This window comes from Lepisma saccharinum, chromosome 3 (assembly GCF_977018435.1).
Source record: "Lepisma saccharinum chromosome 3, izLepSacc3.1, whole genome shotgun sequence".
NCBI lineage: Eukaryota > Metazoa > Arthropoda > Insecta > Zygentoma > Lepismatidae > Lepisma > Lepisma saccharinum.
In genome coordinates, this window is record NC_139231.1 from 2,474,900 (window position 1) to 2,495,011 (window position 20,112).

Genomic DNA, 20,112 nt, shown 5'->3' on the forward strand with positions numbered 1-20,112 from the left:
ATGTTTTCCTTTACACTGTTGATACACGGTTTTGTTGTCCGCCTGCTTGTTCTTCCTCTTTTCTCCAAGACACATTGGAACAAAAAATTCAGTTGCTTTCAAGTATCATCAGTTCGTTCTCGGTAAATTAAAGGCGAGTTGTATCGTGACGGTAGTTTCCTTGTTAATTCGTTGTATTTGTTCTAGTAAACGTACCATTTCAGACTTTTCAAAGACTGTTACGAAGAGGCCAGAAATTCGCGAGGAAATGTTATAGTTCGTTGTTGGGGACAGTGCAGACCAAGGGATTTAAACTAAGAAGTTGCTGTGCACTTAACGTTTTGTCTTGACCACAGCATCTAGGCAGACGGAAGGTAGGCTATGTATTATGTAAAACGAAAGCATATGAAAAGAGGGGTAAGAAAGCAACGGAACATTTTCAGAAAAGTGAAACTGTTCAAAAAGAGTGAAGAGAAATGTATGAAAGTGACCACATGACTTCGTATTTATTGTGTTATTTCAAATTGCAGAACTTTAGGTTGCATACTAGTAGCGATTTTGTTTTTACCCAACCACACCAACTGAACATTCAGCAGTTGTTGTCACCTATACAACGTATTTAACATTTGATTAACAACTGAATTTTGTACCTCAATTGGTTCTACCTTGTAACCAAGAGATCTCGGGTTCGATACCTGGTGGAGGCACATAGTGTTCGGATCCCACTTTAAAACTGTAAGTACAGTCACGATTAGCTTATATGTGCATAAAGTGGACTTAAAACAATGGATGTCAATCTAAAATTGTACATTTCGATCACTGTCAGTTATGTTAGTTATTATATAAGGAACGTAGTAACTTCAAATTCAAGGATTTTTTTAGAGAAAGTGAACAACACTATTAGGAGGGAAAATTTATCTCGACCCCTGTAAGTGGAAAAATGCTTTGCCTTGCTTGCCTCTGCATGGAAAGAATCCTCCAACCGTTGATATACGTATGTCATTGGCCTCCCTTGAACAAACTGTTCTTTCCAAATTTCCAAACGTCGTTCTTTTGCTAAAATCAGGCAAAAATGAAGCAAAGCAAGTCACTAGTATTCTTCAATTTCATTAGCATACCTAGGTATTATCATAGATACCTACTAAAAGTTGATTGATATTTGACTTAGGGACTAAAACATGCATCCATATTTCTTGTTTTCTTTATTTTCAACGTCGCGCCCCCTAAATTTCATTCCGCACCCCCTCAGCACCCTAGATGATAAATCCTGGAGCCGCCGCTGTTTACAAACGATAATATCGAAACACACAGTGACTATTTCAAGAGATCATTAACAGATCTACACATCTACAAATAATCACGTTAAGTGATTTAGCTGAGTTATGAATTAGAAAGACATTTGTTAGTGGCTTGAAGTTGCGAGAAAATAATCTCTCGTTTATTGCAAGATTGCAAGGTAAAGTCAAATCTATAACCAATTGGAACAGTTTACGTCATTATTACAACTCATCATGGAAGTACAGCGCCACATTTCAACCTGGTGGCGGAAAATTGAACTTTTTTATTATCGTCATCCTCTTCCCCATGGTCTGCATAGTGGATTCACCAAATTTCAAAGTTCTACGATGCCTCAAACAGGCTACAGAGGGCTCTGAGTTGGGTAATTTGAATTCTGGCCACCCGGTATTTTACAAATGAAGAATAAGTTGAAATTTTGGTCAGATATATTTCCTTGTACGAAGAAAGAAATGTTACATAGATTATTTTAAATTAAATAGCTTTCCCTTTAATCTTCCCAACCTTTTAATGTTTATAGCAGATTTGAAGAATTCACACAGTATCCTCTAACATTTAGGTAATTTGCACAAGTGCGAAACTTTTCGTGCCCCGAGTTCTAATTCAAAGAACAGATCTATAGTTTACAAATAAAAAAGCGACCACGATTAAAGATTATTTTGCCTGTTAATGTTACAATAGTCCTTCACGGAGTATTGTTGCACAAAGTCATAAACCGTAATCAAATATCTTAAGCGCGGCTTCCAAGTAATTGTAAGGTACTGAAAAAGTAGTTAGGCTATATATGAAAATATTCTTGAATATCGTGTCATAGATATAAGTCAGTGTTCGAAATTGGAGGGACCCTCACATTCACATGTCGCCCAGGGCCTCGCGATATGTAACTACGCCAATGTTTATCAACATCTCAGCCCATTTTTCATCCTGCTCAAGGAAGAGCACAGAGTTGCGAATCTAACTCGCGCTTGGCTGGGTTATGCTTAATTTTCTTGCGAGCAAAATATAGAAGAACTCCTGGATCTCAAGCCAAAGGTTTCAATGGAGGGAATGTAGCTGTTTTCTACTTTCAGCAGCTCTGGCTCGGCTTGTTGACAGAATTCTCGAATCACAACAAACTGAGTGAAACTCTTATCGGAGTGCTTCACGTGCTTCTAGCTTCAGAGGTCGACCCGGGCGGACGAAAAAAAACCTTGCACTTCCCTCGAATCCAGCCAATCAGCTACGACCCTTTCTTTCTGCCAACATTTTTCTTCTTTTCTTCAGTTTGCCAAAGAAGCACAACGCAGAAACAAATGCCAGTTTATTGATTGCTTAAATTATGACGTCGCTTTTCTGCCACTTTTGGATAATCGCGACGATGAGTAATTATATGATGAAATTGATGAAGGGACACTCGCAAAGAATACCCATGCCCGGGCCAGGATTCGAACCAGGGACCTGTGTAGAGCGATGTGCTAACCACTCCGCCGTGGAAGTCGGCAGCAGTTTGATTTTGCAGGTTTGTTTTGATGGATAATCGCACCATGTAATGGTGGATGCTGGACTGCCGTTAGGAAACGCAGGGTATAATGTGTTTTCTAACAACTTCCATTTTCCGTAAAACAATTACATTTAAACATGGTTATCACATATATTGCTCATCCATTTAAAAAACGTAGTTATTGTATTGTATACACGTATTGAGGTGGTAAACGTTGTAAGTGCCAAAAGCGAAAGTGTTGGGAAATCGCATTGTTCCGCACATCAGCCCGTAAGAACGTGCACACTAGTGACATCTTTACAACACACCCTTTGAACTACTTAGAGGGCTACCAGCCATATTTCACGTTTACCACCAGTGGCGTATCAAGGGGGGGGGTTACCGGGTTTAACCCCCCCCCCCTTTGAGCTTTTGAAATATTATGGAAAATGCTGTAGAAAAAAATAAAAATGGCTAATTTATCACAGTCAAAGATCTGCGACAGTAATAATAATAATAATAATAATAATAATAATAATAATAATAATAATAATAATAATAATAATAATAATAATAATAATAATAATTTGAATTATTATTCCCATGCAGCATGAAGTAAAACACAACATTCCAAACACAATCTAAGCGGTCGCAAAGTTCAATTTTGCAATTTTTTTTGCAAAGAGTCGCGCAGTGACTCTCGCGAGAATTGTGTAAATTCCTTGCTTCGTCGCAGTGTGACGACCTTATTGCAAATGTTCTTCCCGGTACTGAGTTCACAGCCCCTTGTGAACTCTCAAGTGATGCTGAGTCTACATCCACATCATTAAATAATGTTGAAGAAGTGCTTTGTGAATCACCTAGAAGTGATAAATGTGTTGAAACGTCTATAAACTTACTTTTCAACGAAAACATAGACTCAGTGGAATTTAGCAACATGTATTCTCGCGCTTCATCATCATCCTGGGCGAGTTCCATAGGTAAAGGTAATATAAATTCCCCCCTGCATATAGCACCCTGCCATGAAGGCACACGTAGTGGTGTGGTGGGCCCCAAAGATTCTCGATCTCGAACTATTTTGCAGGTGATGTGATCAGAACCATGCTCCGGCAGCCTTCATCCCCCAGGGTTGCTCTCAGATACCCATTGCTATGAGACTGGGTGCGGAGACAAGGCTGGATAAATTCGAACCAATTCCGGGAATCGAAACCGGATATCCCACGAAGTTCTCAGACTAGACCAGCGGGACTCCTTGAATGAGTTTCATATTTCGATTATTTCAATAAATTTAATATATTTGCTAGTTTTTATGGATTTTCTTCACAATTAAAATGTCTCACTTATCATATACAAATAACCGTTGGCTAGACAATTATTTTGTAACAAAGAAACAAAATAAATGTAATTTTGTTCTATTTCTTTCATAAATAGCAGCTGCATTAGTAGTAATTAAATTAATTAATTAATTAATTATAAGAATTATTAATTTATTTATTATTATTAATTAATTAAAGTATAATAAAACAATGGTAATGTGAATTTGTAGAAAGTTTTCGAAATAACACTCCCCGATGAAATCCTGCGTACGCTACTGTTTACCACATTATAAAGCATGGCACATTTCACAGTTTAAAGTGGAAAACGGTGTTTGAATTATTGTGGCACTTACAGCGTTTACCAATTTTAGTCTTCTATGTGTATTATACAACTTTTCTAACGATGGAAGCGGCCCCGGCGACCACCCAGTGTCGAATAACATGGGTACCTGGGGGAAACCCTGGGGGGTAAAGGCGGTCAGGGGAGTGAATCTGATCACATCCCCCCACTCATGACCGGATCAAGAAAGTGTGGGGCGTTACCCCCACACCCCCTATACGCCTTCATGGCGTAGTGCTAAGCACAGGGAGCACTTTACCTTTTTTATGTGTATTATATATAATACAAGTATATAATTTACAATACGTAATAACTATGTTGTTTAAATGAATGAGAAGCCTCCCCGATGGCACAGTGGTAGCGTTGTTGCCTTGTAATCAAGGGATCCCGGGTTCGATACCCGGTTGGGGCACATGGCACAGTGGTTCGGATCCCACTTTTAACCGTAGGTTCAGTACCGATCAACCTTACTGTGCATAAAGTGGACTTAAAACAACAATTCAATCAATCAATTAAATGGATGAGAAGCGTGGCACTGACAACATTTAACGTAGGACAGTATTTCTCAACCGCCGTTACGCCAGGGGTCCCGGGTTCGAATTCCGGCCGGGCATGGATGTTTGTGAGTGTCCATTATGTCATCACTCATCCCTATCTTCGCAAATTAGCTAAAAGTGGTACAAGAAGCGAAGTAAAATAAAGCAAAATCAATCAACCACCGGGCAGTGATAAGTTTATATATAATGTTTATATAACTTTATATTTGTCAACAAGTCTAGACAAGTAATCGTAAAACAAGTAATCGAACTATTGATAATACACTTGATAATTATGCAATGCTTTATTATTTAATTTCAAGAGTACATATTCATTAATGTATTAAGCTTAAAAACAATAGAAAGGATTTTTACTAGTAAAATTATGGGAATCGGGGCATCTACCTTTATAAAAAGAATACGCGTTACTGTCTGGGCAGACTATTAAAGACAATGTACACTAAGTGGCTAAAATAAATCTGTAAAGTGGTTGTTGTATCTAATAAACTCACTTTTTAAACTTTTAAATATATAACATCCTTCATAAATTTCACCACTAGATAATAAGTTCCAATTGATCCTTTTAACCTGCGACGAGATTTTGCTGACTAAACAGTTCATACTGATCATTGCGTTGCATATGATTAATAATATATTATTCTGGTGTGGATTTTTAAGCCACTCTTATAAACAACATTGCTTGTCAGTAAGCGATAACTTGAGCTGACACAACAAATATCTACACAATATTTTAATTAAATTACTTACCTATCCACTTGCAGCGTTCGTGGTTTCCGAGTTGCTGTACGATGCTGTATTTGAATTCCACCATAATCTGGTTCCACTCTGGTATGACATCTCTGTACCGTTTAGTGAATGTTCTTATTTTTGCCACGTCGTTGGAGTCCAGAGACTTGACTATTCTACCAAGAGTATTCTGTACGAAACTTACTTGCTTGGCGGGGAGAGTAAACGCACAGTTTGTGCATTGCCAATTGCTGTCATTGTGCAAGGGATCAGCTGGAAGCAAATTACCGGTGCACTTGGTGCATCGGAGAGCGTTCAGCGCGGCACCACCTTCCGTTGGATCGCAACACCTCCAGCATGTGCAAAGAAAGTGCTTAGTGAGTTGTAGGTGGTGGCGTCTGGCCACCGTGCCCCATAGAACTGACGTGTAGGTGGTTGTTATTTCCGAACCGGAAACAATAGGCACGGAAGCCTTGACTATCATTCGATGGTGTTGGTCGAAATAGTGGGTCGTGTTTGGAGTGCACGTGTGGTTCATCATGGCCGACAGGGGGTACAAACCTCTGAGTCGAATTTTCCCGCAATCCAGTTCGAACGCGTTCGTATCCAGCACACCGCAAACGGAGTGTAATGTGTCTTCCGAGAACTGAGCCAGACCTAACTCGTTCCTCACGACTTCAACCACTAGTTTTTGCGTAGCCTCGTATATTGGTTTGTTTCGTCTTTCGTCGACGTTGCTTTCGAGGCATCGCAGCACTCTCCAGCGCGTTACGTCACTATCAGCGAGCGCCAAGCATCGAAGAGGCGTTATGATTTGAAAGATTGGCTTTCCTTTCTTCCAGTCCAGATTACGTTTACCCTCGTGTTTCGATAACAGCTGACACTCGATTATATGATAACCTGACAGTTCGCAATCGGTCGAACAAACTGGAAGATTACAGCGCGAGCAGGTTTTAAGCTCACCGAGAGTTTTCAACTCGTGACAACCGAGACAAAGTGGAGCTGTACAGAGTTTCGGACCGACCGCCAGCGGGATATCAATAAAGATGAGTTCACCAGCTGATATGTCACGACTTGCAAGTAGGCCTCGGCCACTTAGGGGAGAATTAGCCAGAACGAAAGGAAAATGTTCCAGATCAGGTACATTACCAGATAAATGACTTTCCAACAATTGACGAGTGTTTTCAATAACAGCTCCCATTTTTTCTACCAAGCTTCGGTTTAAAGCAAAGCTCGACAGATGATCGGAATTTAATCCGAAAGAAACGGAATTTACTCCCTCACCTCAACGAATCAGCGGTTTTTATTGCGGCACACGGAAACGCCAAGACTCACAAATGACTCGGGACTCCCTGCAGTTAACCTTTCCACAGTCCGCAGATCGTAGAACTGACAGCGCGCGCTGACCTAGGAGTGCTGGCCTGAACTGAAGCCAAAAAAGAGACGAGCCTAGCGTTGGACCTCCCGTTTCCACCAACCAAAGACGTTCTGCGACACACCCCTCTTGCTTTCCGCTTCGTGTAGATGCAACACATGCATCGCTAACAAGCCGATGCTAAATTAGGTGGTTTGTGGGCGGCCAGGTGCGGAGACGGGAGTTTCTCATTTAATCTTTTGAGGGGTTACACTTCTCGAATAAAAAAATACCTCCGTATTTAAGAATTCGGCCGTAATATTCGGAAGCAGCTTGGATCAGGGTGCGAAATTCCTAAAATATTCCGTACCAAAATTTTCCGGGAGGGAAACGAGTGTGTTTGTTGTAACGACAAAGATAAGTAGTTTTGACTTCAAATATGATTATATCGAGTCAGTGTTGCACGCTTCTCTCTTCCCATCTCTCCATCTCTCTCTCTCTCTCTTCTTTAGAACTGTTATCAGCCAAGGACGTATTTAGGGGGAGGGTGCATGGGGTCCGAACCCCCCCTCCCGCCGAAAGACTTAGAAAGTACATAAATAATGAAAATTCTACTTTTAATAGCATTTGTTGTATAATCGATGCTTATTTATTTGCAATGAACTTACTGGAAGGCAAGGATTATATTGGGATCATACGTCTTTGAAGAGTAGTACCAAAGAAGATTTCGCATAAAATAATAATAATAATAATAATAATCCTTTGCGCTACAGCCCATGAAGGGCCTTGGCTTACTTACCGACTGCCAGTCTCCCTCCCACGATTTTCTTCGTCACCTCTAAGCGTGGAGATCTGCATTCATTTATTTATAGAATTTCACACTACAGGCAAATGCCCATTTATAGTGTTGTACATACCATAATACGAGTAATTGACACAAACATATAATTCATACATTACTCATGACATGAATATAGGCTATATAAAATTGTATATAAGATGGATACATAACTCTATGATTACATTATTATAAGTTATAAACACACCCACACACAAACATACGTATATACATGTAGTACCATTGTTATTAAGGTATACAAGTATATAATGTTGCGTAAACAATAAGATGATTACACAGATTTACATTGTACGAGATTTAATATATTTAGGAGAAGATACAGACTTTGAACGAAGTTAAGGCATGGTGATAAAAATGAGAGTCAACAATTCAGTGTTTAACGTATTAGCTCGTCACCTTTCATATTACATTAAGAGAAGATGAATACAGTAGTAAATACATTTAAAAAATATAAAAATACAAAAGGTTGACTTATAAATATATAATGTTATTTAGTTAATAATGTTTGTGGTATTATGAATATTGTATGGGTATCCTGTTTGTTCTACTCGTGATTATGGAACTATTTGCGCTTTTCTGAACTAGGTCTGGAGTTCGGATTTAAATTTTAGGGTGCTTAGAAAGATGTCCACTGGGTACCTTGATTTTGTAACTTCGTTAAATGATTTACACATTCTTCGGATTGGAGCTGCATGTGCAGATTTCGTTCGGGCTCTGGAAATTTGGAATAGGTCTTTGCGGGACCTTACATTGCTGTGCGGTACGTAAAAATTAATTTTCGAAAGAAGACGTTCGGCGTCTATTTTATTTGTGAGTAATTTGTGCAGAAAAAGTAATTCATGGATCTGTCTTCGGCTGTGAAGCTACTCTATATTGAGAGGTTATAGTGGTGGAGCTTTTTTAGAAGAATGTCGTGATCGACAAGGTCGAATGCTTTGGAAAAATCTGTATAAATTACGTCTACCTGTCCTTGCTTGTCTAACATGGTGGAGACAAAGTCGGAAATTTCTACCAAGTTCGTTGCCACTGATCTTTTCGAAACGAAGAAGTGCTGAGAGAAAGAACTTGAGTGAAGATGGCTAGATATATATTTGTACAAGATTTTTTTTGAATATTTTGGCAGCAGCAGAAATAAGAGATATCGGCCTGTAATTGTTGATTTCGGTCTTGTCGGAAGCCTTTGGGATGGGACATATTTCAGAGACTTTCCACTTAACTGGGAAAGTGCATGTTGAAAGCGATAAGTTAAATAGGAAGTGTAGTGGATATTTTAAGCTTTCTGAGCAGCCCTTTACTACATATGGAGGAATCATGTCTGGACCTATTGTTCTTTTAGGTTTGAGCGATTTTATTGCTTCTTCAACGTCCTTGAGAGGAATTTGTTTCACTGATGTGTAAGACATCCTGCAGTTTGTTGGTGTTGTCTACGAGGATGGTTGTTTTGTAGGTAGAGTTAGCTTGTTTGTAAGTTGAATTGAAATAATGTGCGAATGTTTCGGCAATTTCATTATTGCTTAAGAGAGATTTATTTAAGTAAGTAGTGGTGTGAGGTGGTGTTTTCTTTGTGTTGTTTTTAGTGGCGTCGCGTGCGGTTCGCATACGAGTGTTCACAATAATGTTTTTGTACTGAATGCAGATTTACTCCTCTCCCTTCATATTCAATTGAAGAAGTGAGAATAACAGTTCAATTTATTTTCAACAATTTCCCCCAAAACCAAAACCACGCTATACAGGGTGTATATAAACATGTGTCAGAAACTTTAGGGATTTATTCATGACATCAAAACATAACAAAAAGTTTATATGAACATGGGTTCGCAAATCCTTCGTTAGGGAGGTATGAAAGGAATTCCCTGTAGTGACTCCTGGTTGTGTAATGTACCTCAAATGTGCATTTCTACTCACTTTCTTGGGCATTTTTTTAATTTTTTTAATTTTTTTTTACACTAACTTCCATCACAACACATCACAACGATGTATTCGGTGTCTAGTAGATGGGAATGCGGACGCAGCACGTCAACGTTATGCTGAACGTTACCCTGGGAGGCAGTTACCTTGTGCACGAAACGTTTGTACGACTACAACAACGCTTGCGAGAGACAGGCACATTTGAGAAGAGACTTGCAGATGGTGGGAGACCATGCGATGTACGAACGCCTGAGCTTGAAGAACGGGTTCTTCGGACTGTGGATGAAACTCCATCAACCAGTACAAGGAAAATTGCGAGAAGGGAAGGCGTTAATCACATGACGATCAGGAACATTCTGCATGAAAATCTTCTGTACCCGTATCATCTTCAACGGGTGCAAGGATTAAATGAGGCAGACTTTCAGCCACGAATAAATTTCTGTCACATCTGGACTTATGAAAACCCTCATGCAGTGCGACAAGACAAACATCAACAGAGGTCCAGCCTCAACGTGTGGGGTGGAATCATTCATGATCATCTCATTGGTCCCTACTTCTTTCCGCAACGTCTGACTGGTCAAACGTATCTACAGTTTCTCAGACATGAGTTGCTGCATTTACTTGATGATGTACATCTAGACGTCATCCAACGAATGTGGTTTATGTACGATGGTGCTCCACCGCATTTTATACGGAGAGTTCACCAGTTTCTCGATAACCAGTTTCCGAACAGATGGATTGGTAGCGGGGGATCCATTGCATGGCCTGCCCGATCGCCAGATTTAAACCCAATGGATTTTTTTTCCTTTGGGGACATTTAAAATCCTTGGTGTATTCAACTCCCGTACCCAATGTCGATGTTCTGAGGAAGCGTATCCAACATGGATTTGACCAAATACGGAACACGCCAGAGTTTTCCACAACGTACGGCAAAGTATGGAACGCAGGCTCAGGGGATGTATGGAAGCAGGAGGTGGTCACTTCAGCAATTTTTTAAATGGCAATGTGTTTGGTAAATGTATCATTTTTGTGCCATGAATATTAAATCCTTTGATACATGTAAATGTGTTTGGTCAATGTCTCCTTTTTGTGCCATGAATATTATTTCCTTTCATACCTCCCTAGCGAAGGATTTTCGGACCCATGTTCATTTGAACTTTTTGTTATGTTTTGATGTCAAGAATAAACCCCTAAAGTTTCTGACACATGTTTTTATACACCCTGTATTTGAAGTAATACAAGAAGGACCTAGAGGAAATTGTCCCTCTCTCCCTTAAAATTCACCAGGTTTAGCGAATTGTCGCTAAAGTTTGCAACTATGTATACAGACCTTTTCGAGTCCACCCCCCCCCCCCCCAGACATGCCTTGTATATGCTGCACTCTGGTGCCGAATGCAAGAAGTATTGTCGCTTGCAGTGTTCGCACAGAGAAGTGAACATCTTCGGGGTATAGTGGCCAACAGCCCCTTAACTGTCAGCTCTATGCAACACGCACAGCAATTGTGTTCAACGCCCTCCGTGGAACACCGTAGGAGTCAGTGTTACCAACTATCTAAAAAAGTTATCAGATGTGAATGTGTGTATATACTCGTACATCAAACAGTATTTTTTCGAATTAATATACGTATGTTTTTGTGTGTGCGTTTAATATATGCGTAATTTAACACATATACATGAGTGCTCACGTGCTCATGCGAACATTATCAGCCAACGCGACGCGCCTGGTTGTTTTTGACAAAAGACCAGAAGTGTCGGGGATCGAGTTCAACAAATACTTATGATAGGATTCGCTAATGCATATTTTGAGTTTCTTTCGCAATTCTTTGAACTTGGTTTCGTGAAAGGACGCGTCAGCAAATTTACTTTTGGTCAACTGGATATAACATCCTTTTTTGTTATTCAATAAATATTCAATTCTTTAATTATTTGACATTAATATCCTTGACAGGGCAGTTGTTTTTGTACAATTTTTGTCGATCTTAACTACTCCTACATGTAAGCTCAGTGGCAGCAATAAGTTGACCACCACTTCTTGCTACTTTTGCCACCGCACTATGCTAAACCTTATGTACCAAGGGAAAGTAAACTGTCCTTGCGCTCCCCTAGTTTTGCCACCCTTGCGCCCTCAGTTTTGAAACCAAATCGCCGCCACTGTAAGCTAGATAATGAATATGTGCTGTTATATCTCTATTCTCATCCCGTCTTTTGACTTATTGATGCAATAATAACAATACAATATTAATTAATTTACATACTTTCGTAACGCAGCTACATCACGTAACGCAATGTTACTTCTGTGTTTGGGATCGAAACAAGAACCTTTAGATTGTATTCATTTCTCATATGGTTATCACTCGCTTGGCCTAAATGTGATAAATGCGAGAGGTTACCTTTAAAGGAATGGCGATAGAAGTTAAGTTAGATTTGGGTTTTTGTACTCTCCATGACTGAACCGATATGGATTGGTTTAGAAAAGGATATTACTTGCCTTACAAATAGATGAAGATTATTCCCACACTTGTCCTCTCAAATGTCACTTGTCTGAGCTCCATGTAAGACATCAATCTCATCACACACCATTGTACTAATCGTTCTCCACTTTGCTACTCTCTCACAATCTGCAGTCCTTACTCTCTGTCATATTCTCGCCAACTCATCTCACTCCCTGTCAATTCCAACACTCAAAACCTCCTCGTCTCCCAAGTCAATAACCTCACGTTTTTCTCATTGCTAATTCCGCATTCCTATCTCTGTTTCCTACTACTGCTAAGAATGACATAAGACTTGTCATTTCTATCCAATACGTTGGGTACGATACGCTTTATTAATAGGGCTGAGCCGATACCACTTTGAACCGATGCCGATACTTTCACCGATACCAACCCATAGCGATACCGATACTTTGAGAAATGCAATAAATAAAATTGGTTCAAAATATTGATCAATATTGGTATGTAAATATTTTCCTCCAATTTTATGCATCAATTTTCAGTATTCGTCCATAATTTGTGCAAAATAACATGAATGTTTCAATTTTGCATAATTTCCAGGATAATTCGATTCAGCGAGAATGTCATGCGGCCCTTTTATGGACCTCATGAAACACCAAAATGCAGGAAAAGTATCCGCTGGTATCGGTATCTGTACATCAGCCCTGATTTTAATTTAATATAGGGGAAGGCGGGTTGACTAATGTTTGAATTACAAAATGAATTTAAATGTAATTTTTGTCGCCACAAATAGTTTTATTGGTTCTTTGTTAATGTAAAAACAAATGTGAAAACTGAAAAGACACGCTTAATATTTGGAATATATTGTGATTTTTGAAGAATGAACTTTTACCCCGTTTTGCCCCACATGCGGGACAAGACTAGGTACCTTAACTGTTTTCTCTACATACTTCTTTATTGTAACATTATTAAGTTAGAATAATAACATAAAACATCATGGACATGGACATAATTGTACTCAAACAATTAAGTTTCACACAAACCACATAATTACATGAACAGCGTCTTCGTCTTCCCTTGATGTGGGCAGGCCAGTAGCCAGGTTTTTGTTTCGGGAGGGGCTCAACCCTTATCAGCAGCTACCATTTAAAGCCAAAAAAGTGTGTGGGGGGAGATAGAAGACTTGAAGGTGAATTTCTCAGTATATTACAATTATTACAGAAGATGTTTAATCCTGCTAAGGAAGTAAATTTGATTACCACTATACACTATTTAAATTAGATATTTGTAGGATTTCCGTGAGGGGGGGTTCCGTCCCATTAGCCCTCCCCCTGGCTTCTTGCCTGTATGTGAGAGTAGATAGAAAATGGCGCAGCTGACTCGCCCGGGCGACTCGTAGCCTTTTACGCTGTATATTTTAAGGTACCTTCACGGGAAATCACCTATAGGATAGTACCTTCACGGTTAACCCCCGAAAACACCTATAGGGTAGTACCTTCACGGTTAACCCAGTACCTTCACGGGAAAGCACCTATAGAGCATTACCTTTGCGGTTAACCCAGTACCTTCACGGGAAAACACCTATAGAGCAGTACCTTCACGGTTAACACAGTACTTTCACGGTGAAAGCGCCTATAGGGTAGTAGCGAACCGTAGCCTTTTACGCTGTATATTTTAAGGTACCTTCACGGGAAAGCACCTATAGAGCAGTAAGTTCACGGTTAATCCAGTACCTTCACGGGAAAGCGCCTATACAGCAATACCTTCAGGGTTAACACAGTACCTTCATGGTTAACCCAGTACCTTCACGGGAAAACACCTATAGAGCAGTACCTTCACGGTTAACACAGTACTTTCACGGTGAAAGCGCCTATAGGGTAGTAGCGAACCGTAGCCTTTTACGCTATATATTTTAAGGTACCTTCACGGGAAAGCACCTATAGAGCAGTACCTTCACGGTTAATCCGGGAAAGCACCTATAGAGCAGTACCTTCACGGTTAATCCGGGAAAGTGCCTATACAGCACTACCTTCACGGTTAACACAGTACCTTCACGGTTAACCCAGTACCTTCACGGGAAAACACCTATAGAGCAGTACCTTCACGGTTAACACAGTACTTTCATGGTGAAAGCGCCTATAGGGTAGTAGCGAACCGTAGCCTTTTACGCTATATATTTTAAGGTACCTTCACGGGAAAGCACCTATAGAGCAGTACCTTCACGGTTAATCCAGTACCTTCACGGGAAAGCGCCTATACAGCACTACCTTCACGGTTAACACAGTACCTTCACGGTTAACCCAGTACCTTCACGGGAAAACACCTATAGAGCAGTACCTTCACGGTTAACACAGTACTTTCACGGTGAAAGCGCCTATAGGGTAGTAGCGAACCGTAGCCTTTTACGCTATATATTTTAAGGTACCTTCACGGGAAAGCACCTATAGGGTAGTAGCGAACCGTAGCCTTTTACGCTGTATATTTTAAGCTTCACGGCAAAGCACCTATAGAGCAGTACCTTCACGGTTAACCCAGTACCTTCACGGCAAAGCACCTATAGAGCAGTACCTTCACGGGAAAGCACCTATAGGGTAGTAGCTTCACGGTTAACCCAGTACCTTCACGGGAAAGCACATATAGAGCAGTACCTTCACGGTTATTTTCCAAACAGCCCAAAATAATAACCCCCTTTCACGTTTTTTTCCAAACCTAACGCAGGTAACTGTCAGCGTTGCCAACTCTGCGTAGCCGTTTACGCTGTATATTCACGGTGCCTCACTGTCTGCCATAAAAATTTCACCACAATATTTTACGAGTTAAACTAACCTAGTGAGTTAACAACATGTTGTTTACGCTGTATATTTTAAGTTCGTTCACGGCGCCTCACTGTCAGCGTTGCCAACTCTGCCATAAATATTTCACCACAATATTTTACGAGTTAAACTAACCTAGTGAGTTGGCAACATTTATTCTATCATGCACGAACTAACCTATCCTCTTCCAATGGTGAATGGCTCTGATTGGTCAGACAGCCCCTCCCGAACATTTCATGGCCGATAAATTTTGTGCGCGTGAGCCTCGAAGTCTTTTGTGAGCCCGTACATTACATATTTTTATGCTGTAGCATTTCCTCTACCGATGAGCATCTTTTCTGTTCTGGTTAATTACGCAAGGGGAAAAAAAAGGGCGCTGGCTTCGAAAGAAAATCTTTACCAGTAAAAATGTCTGCGAGACCTTTTCTCGAAGCAAGAAGAGGAAAAATTAATAAAATAGTCTGAGCAGTGGAAAAGAAAGAAAAGCGCTATAACATGCCAACCAACGTGTTTGGCTACAACAGGAGGAAACCTGGCGCCACGCTTCCCAAGTACGTCAAGATATCCAGCGAAGAGGTCGTCAAAGCTCGAGACATGCTTGACGATGCCTTGCTTGCTTTCCGAACCGACCTCTTGGCAGCTACAATCGTCCACTTGAACGGTATTGTGAAGCAGTTCGAAGAGAACATTGGCAAGATCTTCTTCATCTTCAACAACAATAGCATCTTCTACGAACTCTCCCTAGGTGGCGGAAGTCTCCGAATTGTGAACTTGCATCCCTCGAGCGGTGTCGCGATAAGTCTGCATCACGGGGAGAGTTTATTCAGGATCAAGCACGACAACATGAAAATCGGAGTCTCGTACGACAATGTTTCCGTCGGAGATCGTCTGTACGCCGAATCTATCGAGACGAATATGGAGCATCCGATACCGCTTTTTTTGGAGTTGGTGCTCTCCTATCCCGTCGCCAGTGTCAGTCGTCTATCGTAAGCAAGCAAGTAAGCAAAATGCAAGAAAACAATGAAGATAATAGATCCATATTTTTGCATCGGATCCTTTGTTGTCTATAAGCCTCATGAGAGCAGCTATCGTGAACGAACTGCACAAACCTGCCCGCAGGAATTATCCTCGTCTGCCCGTGGTCACCAAAGGGATAGACGACCTCTGGCAGGCCGACCTCGTGGAGATGAGCACGTGGAATCTCAAGGGGCTTCACAAGATCAACAAGGGGTTCAGATACCTCCTCACCGTGATCGACACTTTCAGCAAGTACGCTTGGGCGATACCCGTTAAAAACAAGACCGGGGTCGAGGTCAGCAAAGCTTTCGCTTCTGTTCTCAAACAGAGATCCCCTTGTTTCCTGCAGACCGATCGAGGCAGGGAATTCTACAACTCTGCCTTCGGGAGGATGCTCAAGGAGAACGGTATTCTTCACTATTCAACCTACAGCGAGCTGAAAGCAAGCATCGTGGAGCGATTCAACAGGACCCTCAAGGGGCTCATGTGGAAACGGTTCACCCTCCGCGGGAACTACAAGTGGGTGGATCTGGTGCCCGAACTGGTGGAGGAATACAACAACCGAATTCACAGGACGATCGGGATGAAACCCTTGGAAGTGACCAAGCGAAACGAAAGGTGGCTGCTCTCCGAAGTGTACTGCAAACGAAACAGTGGCGAAAAATCAAGAAACCAAAGTATAAAATAGGAGACAAGGTGAGAGTGAGCAAGTTCAAGCGCCCCGGAGTATTCGACAAAGGTTTCACTCGAAACTGGTCTACAGAAATTTTCACCGTGACCGATGTTCTCCTGCCTTCATCACCTCCCTACATCCCCACCTACAAGCTGAAGAGCACCGCGGACGGTGAGGACATCGAGGGTCGATTCTACGAGCAGGAACTGTCCGCCACTAGGTTCCCGGACACTTACCTTGTGGAGAAAGTGCTCCGACGCAGCAAGGGCAAACTTTACGTCAAGTGGCTCGGTCTTCCCTCTTCGCAGAATTCTTGGATTGATGCCATCGATATCGTATGAGCTGGGAGGTGACCAAGAGACTCCCGGACGTTGGCAACGGTAAAGGAAGAAAGAAAAATGGCGAATTGCTTCCCGAAAGTATCAGATGTCTCATCGTGGGGCCCTCGGGTTGTGGCAAAACCACATTGATGGTAGACAATTTCATCCTGGCTCCCCACTGGCTCGATTGGGAGAGCAGAAACCTGTACGTCTTTTCCAAGAGCCTCGAGCAATCGAAATACCGGCAACTGATTGCAATCTACGACGATCTGGAAATAGCAACCTTTGCCTCGCAGATGGTACCTTTGGACGAGAGTCGTGAGAATTCGGTGGTTGTCTTCGACGACGTCATCCTCGAGAATCAGGAAGAGGTTCGCAACTACTTCACTCGAGGTCGTCACAAGGGCATGGACTGCTTTTACTTGGCTCAGACCTTCTCGAAGATCCCCAAGCAGCTGATCAGGGACAACGCCAACTTCATTTGCTTGTTTCGGCAGGATGCCACCAACCTCAAGCACGTGTACGACGAGTTCGTCGGAGGGGATATGACGTACGAGTCGTTTCGCAACCTCTGCGCGCATTGCTGGAATGCTGACGACTACGGCTTCGCCACGATAGACATGACTCTCGCAAACCGAACCAGGGGAAGTATCGTAACAAGATCAACGAGTTTATCGTGATAGAAAATGTAATATAATAGTACGAGGCGAACAAAAAGAAAAAAAAAATACATCACGATCTGCTAATGTAATCAATCTTCCTGTGGAGCTGCTCTATCAGATCTTCAAGATTGTGTCGGGTAAAGAAGAAGATAACATCCACAGAATAATTGATATCGCAGATAGTTCGCCAGCGTTCGCCGTGCCGTGCCAGATGATCATGAAGGATCACATATTTAAAATCACGGGGAAAAAGATCGTGAATACCGAAGATCTTCACGCAATAACAGACGAAATGGAAGACATGCTTGATGGATATCATAAGCAGAGTGTTAGAAAATTTTCAGATGCATGGTACGAGATGAACAACGAAAAAGATAAGATTATCAACAATATCATTTCATTGACAGCTCTGTCTTGTTTCTTCCGTCGAAATAAAATAACAAAATTGTAAGAAAACAGATAGGCCCAAAACTTCATTTTGCAATGTCCAAAAGGAAAGCCGAATTCTCGTACTGGCTGTAACTTCCAACGCGCGTAGAGTTTTTTGTTTTATGATGCAAATGGGCCAGGAGGCACCATTTGAAACACTGGTTGTCGTTGTTTTCAATGTTAAGAACGGCTTTCTTGTTTTCGATCACCTGCGGGAGCTTCACGTAAGTCGATCCCGAAAGAGGCTTGTATTTGCTTATGTTGATGTTGTTGATATGTGTAGTGTTGCAAACACTCCAACCCGATCCTTTGCCTTGAAACTCTTCCTGCTTCCGGACGATCTCATTCACTAGCTTGTCGTAAAGTTCGCTTATCACCTCCCTCTCACTTTCCAGCAGAAGTTGTTGTTTTGTTCTACTGGAGAACATGTGAGTTCGTTCCGACGAATGCTTCTGGAACAACGAATCCAAAACCATGTCGAATTTGAAGGGGCCCTTGTCGAGAGTGGAAACCAAAATCTTAACCACTTCTGCTTTCTTCTCCTTCAGGAAAATTTCGGCACTGCAGGGCAAACCCCTATTCTCGCTGCTGAGGCTGTAATTTGCCAACATATTCCTGAAGGCCGTTCTCTTCGGCTTAATACATTCTGGGTCGCGTGCTTCAGCCGATTCTGTGATCTTCGTTCTCTTTCCATGGCTCAACTGGTTTGAAGACTGCTTTCGCTTTACCCCACTCTTCTGACTGACGATGAATTTTTTTGTTGTTATCACTTTCCTGGATGTTGGGGAAGGTTTGGTGATGCTGGTGGGTTCTTTCGACGAACCAGGCCGTTGAATACATCTTTGTTTATGCCGACTTAGATGAGACTTGGTTTGCGGGATATTACAGAAGGAGCAGTGAACTTGGGGTTCTTTCGGAACTGCAGTGGCTTGTGACTGCGACATTTTTCTGCAACAGAGAAAGCCAACTTTCAGGGATATGCAATAGGCTATTATATACACATTGGGGGCCATTGTTTTGATTCGAATCTGTAAGTAAACAGTAAGACGCATCAAGATGCCGAACAATATCTTCGGCCACTCCAGAGGCGGCACGGATACCGAGCCACCCGACAACACTGAAATTCTGAAACTCGACCAACGAGTAAAGAAACTTCGCAGCGACCTGCTGACTCTCCAGAACACTCTGTCCTCGAGCCTACAAGATGAGATCACAAGTCTGCAGAAAACATTAGTGGATCCGATCCTGAAGATCGAAGCGGAATTCAAATCACTGTTTGCCAAGTATGCTGATTTAGCATCCTTGGAAAGTTTGAGCGGCATTCAGGAAACAGTGAACAACCTGCGAGAGGAATTATCTAACCTACAAAAATCCAGAGACATTATTCAACTAAAAACTAAGTTTGAGGAACAGGAAACAAACATCCAAGCTAGCTTGAGCGAACTTCAAAATGTTATTTCTAACATTAAGATCCAACTTGAAACCAACCCTGCACCCGAAGACATACTTCTGATCAATCGAGCAGTGGCCGATCTACGAAACGAACTCGGTAGTTTTCGGGATGAGATCCCGTCTCTGATATCCTTCGCAGAACTTGAAAACTCGGTGAAAAACATCAGGGAGAAACTTCAAACCGTCGAAGAAGCCATTGCCAACTTTCCTTCGTCCGAGGAACTGAAAATTATAGGAAAGTCTGTGGCCAACATCAAACTGCAACTCGAGACGTACGAGGATTTCGGTAAAATCCAAGGCACCGTAAGCCACATCGAGGACACTTTGTCGACCATGAGAACTGATCTATCGACCGTGCAGGAAGCTTTGGAATCGAAATTGCCAGGCATAACGGAAACCCTGACCACCGTTCAACAGCAAATTGCCAAGCTGGAAAGCCTTAACACCGAAACCGAACTTTCACACTTCCATCACCTGATCGACGACATACAGAGCAAGTTGG

General features: G+C 41.7%; 1 protein-coding gene across 1 annotated transcript in view; it reads right to left on the reverse strand.

The window, feature by feature from the left end:
• The window catches only part of LOC145985695 (SET domain-containing protein SmydA-8-like), a 50,429-nt gene extending 43,409 nt beyond the window's left edge, over positions 1-7,020 (reverse strand). Inside the window, exon 1 of the mRNA XM_083119764.1 lies at positions 5,695-7,020. Coding sequence (XP_082975890.1) covers positions 5,695-6,874 — 1,180 coding nt within the window. The 5' untranslated portion in view covers positions 6,875-7,020. The remainder of the gene's footprint in view (positions 1-5,694) is intronic.
• Between the last annotated feature and the right edge of the window lie 13,092 nt (positions 7,021-20,112).